This window comes from Manis pentadactyla, chromosome 13 (assembly GCF_030020395.1).
Source record: "Manis pentadactyla isolate mManPen7 chromosome 13, mManPen7.hap1, whole genome shotgun sequence".
Taxonomy (NCBI): Eukaryota; Metazoa; Chordata; class Mammalia; order Pholidota; family Manidae; genus Manis; species Manis pentadactyla.
The window spans coordinates 12,267,653-12,282,375 of record NC_080031.1 but is presented as its reverse complement, the minus strand read 5'-3'; the positions used below and the strand labels follow the sequence as shown (position 1 = coordinate 12,282,375).

At 52.4% G+C, this 14,723-nt stretch overlaps 1 protein-coding gene across 5 annotated transcripts in view; it reads left to right on the top strand.

Annotated features, from left to right (window-relative positions):
• KIRREL3 (kirre like nephrin family adhesion molecule 3) overlaps positions 1 to 14,723 on the top strand; it is a 519,419-nt gene that overhangs the window by 416,939 nt on the left and 87,757 nt on the right. For all 5 annotated transcript variants that reach the window (XM_036930095.2, XM_036930093.2, XM_036930090.2 and 2 more), the window contains exons 4-5: positions 9,233 to 9,382; positions 13,841 to 13,990. In XM_036930095.2, coding sequence (XP_036785990.2) covers positions 9,233 to 9,382; positions 13,841 to 13,990 — 300 coding nt within the window. The remainder of the gene's footprint in view (positions 1 to 9,232; positions 9,383 to 13,840; positions 13,991 to 14,723) is intronic.

Sequence of the window (14,723 nt, the reverse complement as noted above, 5' to 3'; positions counted from 1 at the left end):
GGCATCAGTGTCTTTATTCCATGAACACACCTTACTTGTGCTATTCGCCCTCCCAGGGAACAGTCCCTCCTTTCCTGCAGCTTGCTTACCCATTCAGGCCAGCTCTTCAGTGGCTCCTTCCCCCATGCCCTCAGGAGGAAAAATCTTTCTCCCTTGGGCCTTTCTTTATACCTCATTTTGGACTTTATTCTGGTTCTTTGTGCACATATTCGTCTCCTCCAGACTCTAGACTCTTTGTCATCCAAGATACATCAGCCCATCCTCTGCGTTCCTACACCTGGTCAGGGGCTTTGGAGGCTGGTGGGATGGCACCTGCCTTGCCTGTGGCCACCACGGCTCTCCTAGGGCTGGCACCATCACTGGTACCATTCCACACTCCAGAGCAATCAGTTTTATAGTTAGTCAGCAGACTACGACATAACCCTATCACCCCTAGTCTTGTCCCGTGAATAGGTCATGACAGGGCATTTTCCAAAAGCTCATCCTCCTGCATTAGGAGCCGGCCCCATGCCCAGCAGCAGGAAAAGAGCAGAAGTCCCGATTCAGGCTTCCAGGTATGATCTGAGTCATGCTGCCCCGGCCCCCTCCCACCCCGCCTGGCATTGCTCTGGTGTTGGCTCCTTCCTCTCCATCCCTTCCTCCCATCTGCTTGCTTCTTGGGACCAGAGCAGCTTCCCTCAATCTCCTAAGAGGCAATTTGCATGCTCCAGGCTGGGAGAAAGCTGGCGATAAATATCCCCGGCACAAGTATTCTTAAGCCTTCCCCAACTGGTCACTGATAACAGAGCAGACGGCAGCATTTGAGCCTCTTCCGCATGGCTGAGCAGGCAGCTCCCGGAGACTGACGCTGGCTGGGACACAGCCACGGAGACCTCAGATGCTCTTGTCTCTCACCTGTGTGACTCACGGGAAGAAGCAGATTCCAATACGTCCAACTTCAGATTTACAAAGGCTCCTCTCCCAATGCAGGACCCCTCATGACAGGTGTGGTACAGACCCAGTCTTAACAGTCCTGGGCTCAGGAAAGACCAATGGATAGTGATGAAAATAAATGCCTTTATGAAACACCTTCTGTATGTCAGCATCATTTACACACAAGGCCCTATCCTCACAGCAGCTTTGCAAAGCGTGTATGTCAGATGAGGAAACTGAGGCTCAAGGTGGGTGAGGAATGTGCCCCAGATCATACTGCTGGTGACAGGGGCAGATTTCCTTTCCAGGGCTGCCTGACCCTACGTTCCTTCCACTGCCCAGGACCCAGATCCTGGCAGGTGCACCGCCACTTAGATTCCTGAGCCTACTCAACCACTCACGGTTTGCTTGTATTTTTTTCCTACCCAGAATGATTCTTCCACCATATTCCCCACACCATGATTCCTCCTCCAGGGAGCCTCTCTGTTTTCTCTCCCAACGCCCATGCTTGTAGCAGGCCTTTCTTAAGCCCCAAAGAACTTTACATGACCTCCTTATGAGACTGATCACTTTCCTGCCTGCAGTCTATGACTTGTGGCCAAGTGTGGCCAACCACGGACTCTCGGTGACTTTTTCCGAATGTCCTGAGAGTTGAGGGAGGCAGGGTTCCAGCTGGGTGCCCCATGTTCAGGCACAGCGGAGCAGGGGATGCTTCCCCGGGGCACTGGACATGTTCTTCCTCCACCTCCTCCTGGACTATTGGGTGTCCTTGGGGCGTCACTCTGCCTTCCCAGACCTTGTCCCCTGGCAGTTTCCTCCCCTCTGAAGCAGCAGCATGAGTACAGCCCAGGTACTTGTGTTTGCAGAGCACTGGGCTCCTTGGAAACATCCCAGGTGGCCCTGACATTCCTGTCCAGGCCTGGCTGTGATTAACCCTAAGGACCATGGTCATCTCCCCCTCCCACTGCTTCTGGATCAAAGACCTGGCTGAGGTGCCTGGTGCTGGAGAAAGGAGGAGGGGAGGGAGCACTTCCCTGGTACCATCCCTGACCAGCCCCCATCCGACTTCTGAGCCTGGATCAAAAGAGGGAGATTGCAGGGGACCCAGAGACATCAGCACCCCTTACTCTCTACATCAGGCTCCAGTGCGGTTTCTACCAAGGCTTTCTCTCCTCTGTTACATGAACCCCAAATCCCATGCTCTTTGCACTACTCTGTGCTCACCCCATAGATATCTGGCTTTTACCACCACTGTGGAACCATCTGGCCACCAGATCAGTGGCTGGGGAAGAGACACAAACACACAAGCCTATAGGGGTGGTAACAGACTTGAGACACTAGAATGTCAGAATGTGTCCCCAAAAGACTTGGGGCTAACAGTTCTGAGTGGCAAGTATGGCTGAGCACCATGGCTGCTCTGAGCCTGGCACGGAGGACCCTAACCACCCTGGGCCTGGGGCCGCTGGGCCCTCTTCCCACCTGTCACACACAGACCCAGGACCAGGCCACAGCCCCGTGGGCTCCTGGGCTCCTGAAGACGGCCCCGACCACAGTCCCCTCTGGAGTCTCTAGGGGTGGCTGGACAGCAGAGGGGACCTTGGGCTTCTCACCACACATATTAGTCCCAGGAAAAAATTCATCCCTAAAATTCTAAACCAGAGACTTTCAAACATTCTGTAAGAAGAAAAAGAGCTTGTTGAAGAAAAATCCTAACTGGGTAACACAGAACAGAAGCAGAGAAGGTCTGGCTAAAGAAGGGTGGGGCCCAGAAGCCAATTCATTTGCCACCACCCCCCCACACACACACGCAAACACACATGTGTGCACATGATGGAAGCCGGGCCTCCAAAGCACTGCCCTACAATCACACATCTGGGTGACTCGGCCCTTCTAACCTCAGTCTTCCACAGCAAAATGCCCAGGAAATAACAGAATTGTGGGGTGACCTCGGATGGGGGCCAGAGGTGCACGAGCTCAGAGAGGAGCAGGGCGTCTTCAGCCTTTTAAATGTGTTATTGGAAGACAGTGGGGACCTCCCAGAGCCAGATGGTGGAGGTTCATCCCATGCTAATGTGTCCTGCGAGTCCCTGAGAAGGGACCAGGGGCCGTGGGGGCAGGGCTGGGAGGGGCGGCCGCTTCCAGAAGCCTGGTGGGCTGATGGAGAAGCAGGTGGGGGAGGGAAGGAGATCAAGGGGAGCTTTCGAGAAAGCAGTCCGGAGAAGCTGAGCTGTGCTGCCCTTGAGCAGAGGAGAATGGTGCTGGGGACCTGTGGCCAGAGGGCAGGGCAACCAGGGGGCAGGAGGGGCGCACGCCAAGCTCAGGTAGGGCAGGGGGCCCAGCACCAGAGCCCTCCACGGCCTCCGGATGCCCACCTCCCCCGCCTGCTCTCTGGGCAGGCTGCACCTGCTCCTTTCAGCCCTGAAGAGCTGCAAGTCTTCCTGCCACCTGCCGCCACAGCCCCCGCGCCTCCTCCCACTGGCCCATCCCAGCGCCTGCCCTGCCCCTGCCGTCCTGCCCCAGAGCCCCTCCACGTGGGCTGCACACGCGCTCATCAGGATGGGGCTCCTCCGAGCCCGCCCTCCTCTGACCTTCCCAGCCAGAAACTGTCCCTGCTTCCTGCGGTTTAGAGAGACGCTCCAAACGCCGCACCGCCCAGCGCTTCTGCCTCTGCTCCTGCTCCTGCTGAGCAGGTGGACTGACGGGACAGCACTGCACGAGGGGCGGCCCAGCCAGACGCCAGTCCGGCGCCAGTCCGGACTCCAGTCCTGACTTAGGCGCAGGAGCCTCGCACCAGGGCTTCTCTGAGCTCCGTGGGGGGAAGCAGGCCTTCCTCCCCAACCTCCATGCTCTGGAGGACCAGCTGGAGAGTTGGCAGCATGCTCTTTTGGCCTGCAAGGGCCACAGCAGCCTGGGTGCGCAGGGAGACATGCAGGCTTTGGGCAATCACCTCAGGGCTGTGAAATGACCCCTGGAGCCCCAGTTCTGCAGGGCCCCTCTCTTCCTGGGCCCGGACCATCCTCCCCAGAAGCCAACAGGGAAGTTTGCCTGCAGCCTCCAAGAGGCCCACATCCCACTCCATCTAACCCACCAGATGTGGGAGAATCCCAAGTGCGTTTCCACCCAGGCTGTCTCCTTTAGCATTTTCTGGAGACTCTTCAGTTCTGACCAAGGCCAAGGGAGAGCAAGGTCTCGGGTGGGCTTTCAGACTTCCCAGGGGCTGAGGGCTGTGTGGTAAACGACCTCAGGATGTGCCTCTGAGACAGGACTGCTGGGCCTGATGTCCCTTTTCCACCACTCAGTGCCCTGGGCCCCTGACCACCTCATCTTCATGTGGGTCTGATATGATACCCGTCTCACAGGACTGACTGCAGAGAATTCAAACAACCCATGTAAAGCTGTTAATACATGTTCTGCATGCAGTGACAGCTACTATTAATTTCTAATAAAAATATTATCTAGACTATATAGTTCCTTAATAATAATATATAATATAGATATATGAATAATGACTATATCATAAGTACATATATAATATATAAATATAATAAGATAGTTATATAAATAATGACTGTTTCATAAGTACCAATAATTATTGCACCTCCTTTCCTTCATCCCCCCACCCCCATCCTGGCTGGTACCGGACTCCAACTTGAGCCTTAATTCTGAGTTGTTGACCACCAGCTGGTAGGAGGTTATATAAACTCAGGGAAGAACCAAGGAACTGCTTTTCACACCAAAGATCCTCTGCCTCTCTTTAGATGGTCTGAGGGGGCTGCCTGATTGGTGGGGTGGGTACCTATTTGCGAATCAAAATCTGGGTTCCTGGCCCTTAATTCAGAAGCCAAAATGGAATAGTGGCAAGAACACAGGATTTACAATCAGAGACACTTGGGTTTGAATTACACTTGGGCCCCCTGTGTGACCTTGAGCATATTGCTTTATTTCTAGGGGCCTCCATTCATCTATAAAATGTGAGTAACAACAGGTAACTAGCATTATAATTATATTTCAAGACCTGGCATAAAGTAGCTCTTCCACGAATAACTCAGTTATTTTTGTCCTGTAAAGCCTGACTCCGTGAGACTCCCCTTTATTTCCTGCTCTTCTGTGTGGTGTACTTAGTACAATACCCACCTAGTCAGTACTTTATAATATAAACACAGTTTTCCTACAGTGACCCCTGGTCTCAGGAGACAAACTAGAGTAGGTAAGCTCCAAGGTCACAGGCGCATTAGAGATTTATTCAATGCTTAACGTGCAAGGCCAGGCACTGAGAAGGCAAGGGAGGAAATTAAGGGAGGTGAGGAGAGAAAAAGGAAAAGCAGGGAAGAGGGGGAAGATGAAAGAAGAGCCAGCATCAGTGAACAGCTAGCACAGGGCTGCTGAGCCCTAGGGAACAGAGGGTCAGATAATCTGGGATGGAAGGTCAGACCCTGTACTATGGACAGCAGAGAGCCAGTAGAGTTTTATCTTTGAGAAGGGGGAAAACATGAGGAAAGTGGTGAATTAGGAAGAAAAAACCAGAGCAGGATTTGAAAGCATTCATAGTCTGTAGAAAAAAACCCAGGATAAGGTGACAAGGGCCTAGACTTTGGGTTGTAGCCATGGGAATGGATAGGAAGGGGTGCACCTGAGGACGTGGAGGGAGGCTGGGCCAGACTTGGCAATGGTGACAGATGAAAAACCAAAACATCAAGAGGGAGGTCACACTGACCGCTGGGCTCCTGGGAGAATGGCATTGGATGACATGGGAAACTGAGGCAGAAAACCTGGGATGGATGGTGCAGGGTATGTCGGGTCTACAAAGAGAGCAGGATTTAGTCGATGCAGCATGTACTCTGTGCTCCAGTCAGTTGCCAGGAGTGGTTGGGTATAGACACAGGCTTGTGGAGGGACCCACCAGCTTGGATTCTCCTGTTTCTCCCAATACAGTGCAATACCTGCCTCCTAGCAGGTCTCAGGATATGTGTGTTGCATAAGCCAGTGTTCTCAAAGAGGTTCCTGTCTACTGACCATAATGCCCAGGAGGCTATAGAAAATTACCCCAGGCTCATTCGCAGTTCACCTGTTGGGAGTAGGAATGACGAGGAATAGAAACAGAGTGAGGGACTGGGCATGGCATTCTTTGGGCACAAACCCACGTGCAGGGCTCGCATACCGTGTTCCTCGGGGCTTTGAGCCTGAAGGAGAGGCCTCAAGTGCCGTCTCCTGCCTGCAAAGAAAGCAGATCCCTCCCTCCACCTCCTCTCTGCCCACAGCCCCCCATCATTTATCTGCCCTAGACAGTGACACTCCACTTTTGCTTCTGTTTGAAAAAGCATCCATCGATTCAAAGGAATAAATATTTCCAGGGGCTTATATTTAATGTACAAAAATTAAAATTAGGCTGATAAAGAAAACTGTCAGAGCACTAACTATTCCCTCCCAGAAAAGAGTCTGCAAATAATGTCCTCTGGGTGGGTTTTTTTGAGACTATCCTGTTCGTCTGCCTCCCCAGAAACATTCTTTCCACAAAAGCCAAGGGAATCCAAACAGACCGAAATGTGAACCCAAACCTCTCTCTGAAGCCTGCTCAGAGGGACCTGGATTCTGTCCCCAACTCAGGCCCTCTCCTGCTCCTCCTTAACCTGTGAGGCTCTTTCTGGGGGCCCAGATCCTATCTTGGGGGATCATGTGCCTGCCCCAACTCCTGGTTCTGAGACACCCTTCAGAAGGTCATGGTGACCCCTCAGTGCCATCTCTATGGCCTTCTTCCAAGCTCTCCTCCACAGCCAGGCTTCCGTGGTCGTGGCCCCTCTTCCCCCTCGGGGGGTCCTGCACACTGCCTGCCCATGCTCAGGTTTCTGTCCACCATGTGGACTCACCCTCGCCCCCCACCACACCTCCACCTGCAAGGGGCCCCTGCACCCCAGCTCCCCAGTCATCCTCACCCAGGCCAGGAGGAAGAGGGAGTGGAGGTGGGAGGGAGGGGACAAGTACCCACTGCAGGCATCCCTGTGAGTGGACAGGTGGAGGGCTGGGCCGACACCACTGCACGCAGAGCCTTCTCGGAATAGCCCCTTCCACTCCCCGCTGACAACCTGATAATTCTCTCTGATAACACAATCTTTGGCAGCCATGGCGGCTGTCTTGACACTGTCCTTCTTGTAAGAAAGATTTTGAGATAAAAGAATGAGCTGTGAAATCATCATTAGAGCCGGGAGAAAAGAGCCTAGGAAAGAAATGTTCTCTGCCCGCCGCCCTCCTCGTCCACCTCCCCTGGCCCTTGCGGGCTGCCTCTGCTCCCTGCCATCCTCCCCGGCTCCCTTCTGCCTCGCCTTCCGCACTTCGCCCCTCACCCTCCTGCTGGTCTCTCCCACTCTCCTTCCCCTTCTTTCATCTCTTCCCTCCTTCTCTCTTGTTTTGGTGCCAGAAACAGTCTAATTACAACAGAGAACTTGAAGAGACAGAGGGAAAAAAAAAAAATCCCACCACGCATAACTGATTAAAATGTCCTATGAAATCTAATTTGTAAAGCTCAAATCAGAATAAAAAGTGTTACTCCCACAATTCAGGGTCAATTTGATTTTTAATGAGACTCCTCAGAGACCCAGCCAAGATCTCATCAGGTTGCAAACCCAGCTACCTTCCCCACCTGTCGCACACTCTGTGATCTGGACCTCTGTCTCTCCTCTTGGGGGTCTCTGCCAGCACCCCAGCTCCCCTGGGAGCTAAACATCATGCTTCCCATCTGCTGCTGAGAGCTCAGCCCTATCTGTGGTCTGAGCCGGGGGCTTTGTGTCCCCAAGATGGACAACAGCCGGTATCCAGGCCGTCTGTGGCCGTGCCTGACTCTCCCAGGTTGGGGAGGAGAGGATGTGGCAGCAGCCCGCCCACCAGGTCGCATTCCTTGGCTCTGTGTATCTGCAGAGCTTGCTGAGGAAAAGAATGTGGGCTTAGAAATCAGATGCACCCCAGATACAACCTGGCTCTCTAAGGTCAGGTTACTTTGCCTTTCTGGTCCTGGTTTCTTTGCTGTGAAAGGGGGATATTCCTGCCCTGAAATGTAATTAAACAGGTTACAAGTGAAAGGGCATGTGCAGCACGGATGGCACGGGGGCCAGGAGCTCAGTAAATGTTAGCACCCTGTTGTCCCTTTGTCCTTTCAACTGTGGCCTCCCAGGAGGCACAGATCACATCCCTGCCTCTTCAGCAATCCCTTCAGGACCAGGTTTAGGTCTGCACACAGCCTCGCTCAGTAGCTGAGAACGTGGTCTTTAGAGCCAGGAAGCCGTGGATTCAACGCCCTGCTCCTGCCACTAGATGCCCCCTGGACAATTCAGTCGACCTCTAGGCCTCTGTTTCTCAAGCCCCTGCCAAACAGGGTTCACACAGCCCCTCAGTGGAAGCTGTAACGACTGAAGGTCAGACTCACCCAGCACCTGGTGAGCCACGAACAAGCACAGCTCCTGCTTCTATATTTACCTCTCTGTGCCTCATTTCCCCATCTGGAAAATGGGGACAAAAATAGTACCTATCTCATAGGTTGTCATGAGGATGAAAATATTAAAAAGCATTATTTTAAAATCTTAGAACAATGCCTGGCATATTGCACCCCCTGTGGGTATATTTGTTTAATAAAATTCAAACTGACTGGCTTAGATGGTGCATTGCCCCCCTTGCATTGCGGCGTGTGTGGGGAGGGTGCCGGGTCAGACTGGAGCTTTCCTCCCACGTGATGGTGAAACTGAGGGAAGGTCTGCCGCAGAAAAGAAAGCAACAGGGAGAACTAGCTGAGACATTCACGTGCTCCCTGACCGCACTCTGCCACATATCACACCACCCACCCTGCTGACTTTGGCCCGGGACCCACCCTGGGATCGCTAGAACAATCTCACCTCTTGGATTCTTAGGTTTAACTGAACCACACACCACTCTCCACCCCTGCAGCCCCCCTGCTGCACACCTTCTGCAAAATGCTTCTCCTGGGGTTCTCTCTACTGCCTCTGCCCTGTGGAAGTAGGTGAGCAAGTGGCAGTGGAATTAGCCAAACGGAAAGGGAAATAGTACGTCCTCGTGCAGCAGGGCACGGCCTGTTTGGGGGCTGTCATGAGGATGTCTGGCCAGTGCCTTAGTGGGCATTAGGGGTGGGCAAGCAGGGAGGCCGCAGCTGGGAGCCACTCCTGAAAGCAGGGGGCTAAGCTGAGGGCAGTTAGGAAGTGAGGCGCTCCAGGGGGTGCTTGTCCCCCAGGCCAGCTTCAGCTCAGCTTCCAGTTTCGGGGAAGCTCTCCAGGCACTACTGTCTGCAAGTCACTGATTGCTGTGCTTGTCTCCTTCCTAGGCCAAGTATACTCCTTCAGCCAGCAGCCCCAGGACCAGGCCGTGGTGTCCGGGCAGCCGGTGACGCTGCTGTGCGCCATCCCGGAATATGATGGCTTCGTTCTCTGGATCAAAGACGGCTTGGCTCTGGGTGTGGGCAGGGATCTCTCAAGTGAGTACCCGCCTCGCCCCCTCCTCCCCCGTCCCTAGGAGCACTGTGTCCTCGGAGGCTTTTGGGGATTAAGCCTCCAGCTATCATTGCAGATGGCACGGACAGTCAGGTTAGGCGAGCCCTGGGTGCAGGACCCACAGGACTCCGAGTGCCCTCCTGACTACTGGCAATGAATTCAAACTAAGTCCTCAATTCTGCCGGCTGGTCCTAAACCTAACACAATGTTGCTCTGGAGGATCTGTTCTAAAGTTAAACATGATTCATGTAGAGCCAGATTTCCAGAGGTAAAACATCCCTGTTTCTTGGTCCAAAATGTATTCATTCCCCACTTCAGCCACAACCTGGTTTTCCCAGGTCCCATCCATGAAAGGGAGTAAATAGAAAACAAAAAAACCTGGCTGGCTTTAGGGTCACCATATGAAGGGAAGGAAAGAAAAGGAATATTTAAAATAAAGCCCAAGCCTTGTTGAGCCCATGCAGGCTGGAATTGAGCAAAGGGGTGCTTGTGGGCTCCCGTGGCTGGCATCTAAGCTCCCTGACTGGTGCCATGGCCCCTCATCTGTTAACTAATGTCAAGCCCAGACAGATGTCTTTCCAATCCGTCTTCTCCCCTGGGAGAAAAAGAGTGGAATCATCCTCCTGGTCACTTACCCATCAGCAAATATTATCCTCCCCTCGGGAGGTAGGCATGTGACTGTTTGCTAGGCTTTGCATAAACTGTACAAGTCAGAACGAGGGATCTGGGTGTTCCCACAACTGGGGAATAGATGAGGGTGGAGGAGGAGAGAAAAATACTCAGTATTCAACTGAAAGGCAGTTGCTCTCTCGTGGTGTACAGCTGCAGGAAAATAAAAATCGAAGTGCACTCAGGAACATGATGGTTGGGAAATTAATATTTAAAAATGTGAGTTATGTCCTGCCAAAAATGTATATTGAAACATTATAGCAATGGTCAATAGCATCACAGGGTTTGAGTGCCGCAGCCCAGCTGAGCACAGACAAAATACACAATATCTCCAAAATATACTGCGCTGCCATAAAACCTAAGTATTATGGGAACCAGCCAATTTCAAGGACTCTGAACTCCTTTACCCTAGAGAAACTGGGAGAATGAGACAACCTTCCCAGACTAGAATCGGTCATGCTCTGCATGGCTCTGAGCTTGGCCTAGCATTGCTGCTGGTTAACCCCGCTCTGCGTTCCCGGTCAGTGGTTTGCAGCCTTCAGTCAGGGACTGGGATCATGTTGGACTGATGGTCAAGGGGAGGCCCCAGGTCACCATGGACGGTTCAGAATGGTCATCACCATACGGAAAACATTTCCGTGCAAGGCTTTCTGGGATCAGGATTGAGTCCTGCCAAGTGCTGAAAGACAATGGGCTCTGATGAACCACACGGTCTGATTCCTCTCCAACATGACTCCATTTATAGAAAGAAGATTGGCCCTTTCCTTGCAGAGCCAATAAGCTCAGACCCCTGGTAAAGCGTTTTCTCTGTATTTGATCTCCTGGCCCCAAAATAGCATGATGACAAGAATGACAGATACATGCTCAATAAAAAATGTTTGCTTGCCTGATAAAAAAAGTGACAGCAATAGATCTCAGTGGAATTCAGAGAGTATTTGCCGAGCACTAAATACAAGTGTTTCTGTGGGGAAACTGAGTCCCAGTACTGTGGAACTTCAGCCTGCTGCAGCTCTGTCTTCTCCTATTTTAGCTATGGCCCATTTAGTCTATCAGGAATGATGCTCTAACTGAAGACTTAACTGTCTTTCTGGTCACCTAGGCTGGAAAAAAAACAGTCAAAGGAAATGATTTATAAATACGTGCCCTCATATTGATAGGACATTTTTCTTTGAAGAAGCTCAAGTACTTCTCAGACATTATCTCATAAATCTACAATGATCCACTGGAAGAAACAGAAGACTATCTCCCTTTATTTGACAGGTAAACAATGTCACAGTTGAGAGAGAAATTGATTCAAACACATGCCCCACCCCAATGCAATGGGATGCTGGTGTCTAACCCCCAAAAGGCTCAGACACCTGGTTTGCTCTTACTTCTAAAGATAAGGACCTCTTTGGTAACCCTACCTCACCTTACTGCATGCCAGTCACTTTACATGGATTTTCCTACCAATCTCCCCCAGAACTCCATGAGGTACTAGGATTGTCCCCATTTTACTGATACGGAAACAGAAGCACCAAGACGTTAAAGTAGCTTACCCACGACCATAGAGCGGGGAAGTGATCGAGCCGACATTTGAACACAGGCAATTTGACGGTGGAATCCAGACTCCCCATAGTTTTGGCTTCCCTAAGAGGAGCAAGAGAGAGTAATGATGCTGTGGAAAGAGCTAGAACTTCCTCAGAAACTATGCTTCCAGGCCCGTGTTTTCTGAAGACGCTGCCGTCCTTGGGATAACATCACAGCTCTTGCCTAATTAGGCAAATACAAACAAACCCATCACTGATGTTTTCAGCAGCTCAAGAGAGAGAAATCCTGCTGCTGAATAACTTACAAGACAACAAAACACAAGCTCCAGCCAAGACGCCTGCAGGAGACCAGAGACTAGAGGACAGCGGGAACCAGAGACGGGGCTGGAAGGGCTGGGGGCGGGGACGCAGCTACATGGAGGGAGTCGCGGGGAGAGGACTGGACTGCAACCCATTTCCAGCCCCAGCCTGGCCCTGGGGAGAGCCAGCTTGACGTACCAGGCCCCCTCCAAGGGCCTAGCAGAGGGCGGAGGGCGGCCGGGAGGGGAGGTGGTGCTCTGGGAGGCACCGCGGATTGCCTTGTGAGCATCTCCGGCAGGCCTGACCCGCTGTGGAAGGCAGGGCCATTTGATTGTGTGATGGGGCCGATGCTAGCCCTGAAGACATGAGCCTGAGGGACTCAGCCTTGCAGGAAGCACCCAAAAACCATACTGAGAGGACTAGCAGAGTATCAGAGCTACATCCAGTGCCCAGTGGGTGCTGATGGCCCTGCCCCGCCTCTGGAAGACCCTTAGCTTATGGAGGTGAGAGGGGCCTTAGGCCTCCAGTATTTCATCCAGGGTAGAAATCTCCTCTGCAGTGTCCCTGATCGGCAATCATCCAACCTCTGCTTGAATACAACCAGCGATGGGGACCTCACTATCACCTCTGGCAGCCAGGTCCTTGTTGGACATCTCAGATTGTTAAAAACATCCTAAAATATTTCCCCATATTAATTCTGCCCACTGGGGCCAGTGCTGTCCTTGGGAGCTACATGAATGCTTTTCTAACCCACTCTAAGAGCCTGAAATAATTGAGGAGAGTTATTGCATGTCCCTCGGTCTGCCTCTGTTTCCGCATCTCTCTCACTTGCTTAACCCCTAGTCTTCTCTTTAAAAGGCCAATGTGCCAAGTCCCCTCTTCCTAGGGCTCATCTCTGAGCATTTATGCTGTTCTGGTGAAGATCCTTCAGAAAGAGAAGCAGTTTGGGGCCACTGGAAGGTGGGTGGGCCTCTGAGTTGAGGAGGGGATCAGGACAGGGAGGAAGTACCCAGGGAGGGACTGGCAGGGACAGTGGCAGAGCTCGGGTAAAGGGATGGATGGAAAACAGATCCTCCTGGGAGGTACAGCAGACGTTTAGTACCCAAGACACAGGAAAAAGAGTATCCGCCCAACCTGGCCAGCCACAACTTATGCTGGGATTTATATTCACTCTACAAAGCAGCGGGAAAGCTGATGAATGATTTATCATTCTCAAGCTTTTATTTATCTATTATTCATCACCAGTGGTATAAGGGGCCCCAAATTCCTAAGTATTCAGAGCATCTCATAAGTGCTTAATCAGGCCCTGGGGTTTGGGGTAAGTAGTAGGAAAGACTAGAAAAGGACCACTTGTGGTTCAAAGGGACCAGAGGGTCCGGGGCACTGGTGGTGGGGAGAGGCCTAGATTTCTACTTCTTGTCCATCCCAAAACAAAACTTTTCCCCTAAAGTCTCCCTTGATCCTGTTCCAAGTATTTCTGTGTTTTCTTCCTTCTCGCTCTTGCTTGTCTTCTGTTTGTGAATCTCAGCCTGGATCTCTCTGTCTCTCTGTGTGTCTTCTCATCAAAATGCATGCCTGCTTGGTAAACCACAATGCTGAGGGCACCACTTGCCGGAGTACCAACCTGCTGTGTCCATGCTCAGCATTTCCACCTCTGCTCTCTCCTTCTTCTCTAATAATAGCTTCCCCAAATTCTTAAACCTAAATCTGATACCCTAAATCTTAAACCCTATACACACACGCACATGCACACATGGCCCTAAGCCCCTGGGAAAGCCCTTATTTCTGTTCTCCTTACCCTGAGATCAGGGCCCTGGCAGTTGCCTGCTCTGCCAGCCTTTAAGACCAGCCCCTGCTCAGGGGTCCCCCCGCTGTGCCTGCTTGTTATGAATGTGTCTGCCACCACTGCCCCAGCCCCCCTTGATATGCCCGCTGTCTTTGCAGGTTACCCACAGTACCTGGTGGTAGGGAACCACCTATCGGGGGAACATCACCTGAAGATCTTGCGGGCAGAGCTGCAGGATGATGCCGTGTATGAGTGCCAGGCCATCCAGGCTGCCATCCGGTCCCGCCCCGCACGCCTCACCGTCCTGGGTAAGACCCTCCGTAAGTGGGGGTGGGGGTGCTCTGGGAAGCACCACGGCTCTGCTCCAAGACTGTTCCTTCCAGCCACTGCTACCCCATTGTGTCAGGACCCCTTTCCCCACCAAAAGGGGGAAAGGGAAAGTTCCTGTCCTGGAAATCAGGAGGACAATGCCAACCGACCCATGACCCCATAGGTCCAATCCCAGTGTGCTTGACTCCAGCTTGGGGAACTAAAAAGGGCCCCTGGGTGCTTATTTATTCAATCAGAAAGCATGTTCTGCACACGTGACCTGTGTCAGGCCCTGTGCTAGGAATGGAGGTGCAGAGAAGAATGTGACCCATCCCTGAGTGACCCCCTGTGCATGCTAACAGAGCCCCCCCACCCCCAGCCAGCTGTCAGACTCAGCCTGGAACTTCATTCCCCGCTGATGCCAGCATCCGCAGGGACCACCACTGAGCTGGTTTCCCCACCTCCACTGCTCCCTGGGAATTCTGTCTCTTAGGTGAGGACCTAGGCAGCCTAAGTTATTCCTAGGGGAATTCTTTTCAACCTCTAGTTCCACATCAGACCTCTTCCTCCTGGTCTCTGGTTCATCTGGGCTTCCCAGGAGCCCAGTGTCCCCGGGACATCCTGCCTGAAGAAGCCCTGCCTCTGGCCGACCGACCTGAAGGTGAGGGAGTGGGCGCAGCTTTCCACTTAGACTCCCTCCTCCTCCTCCAGCCAGATGTTAAGAGGATGGAG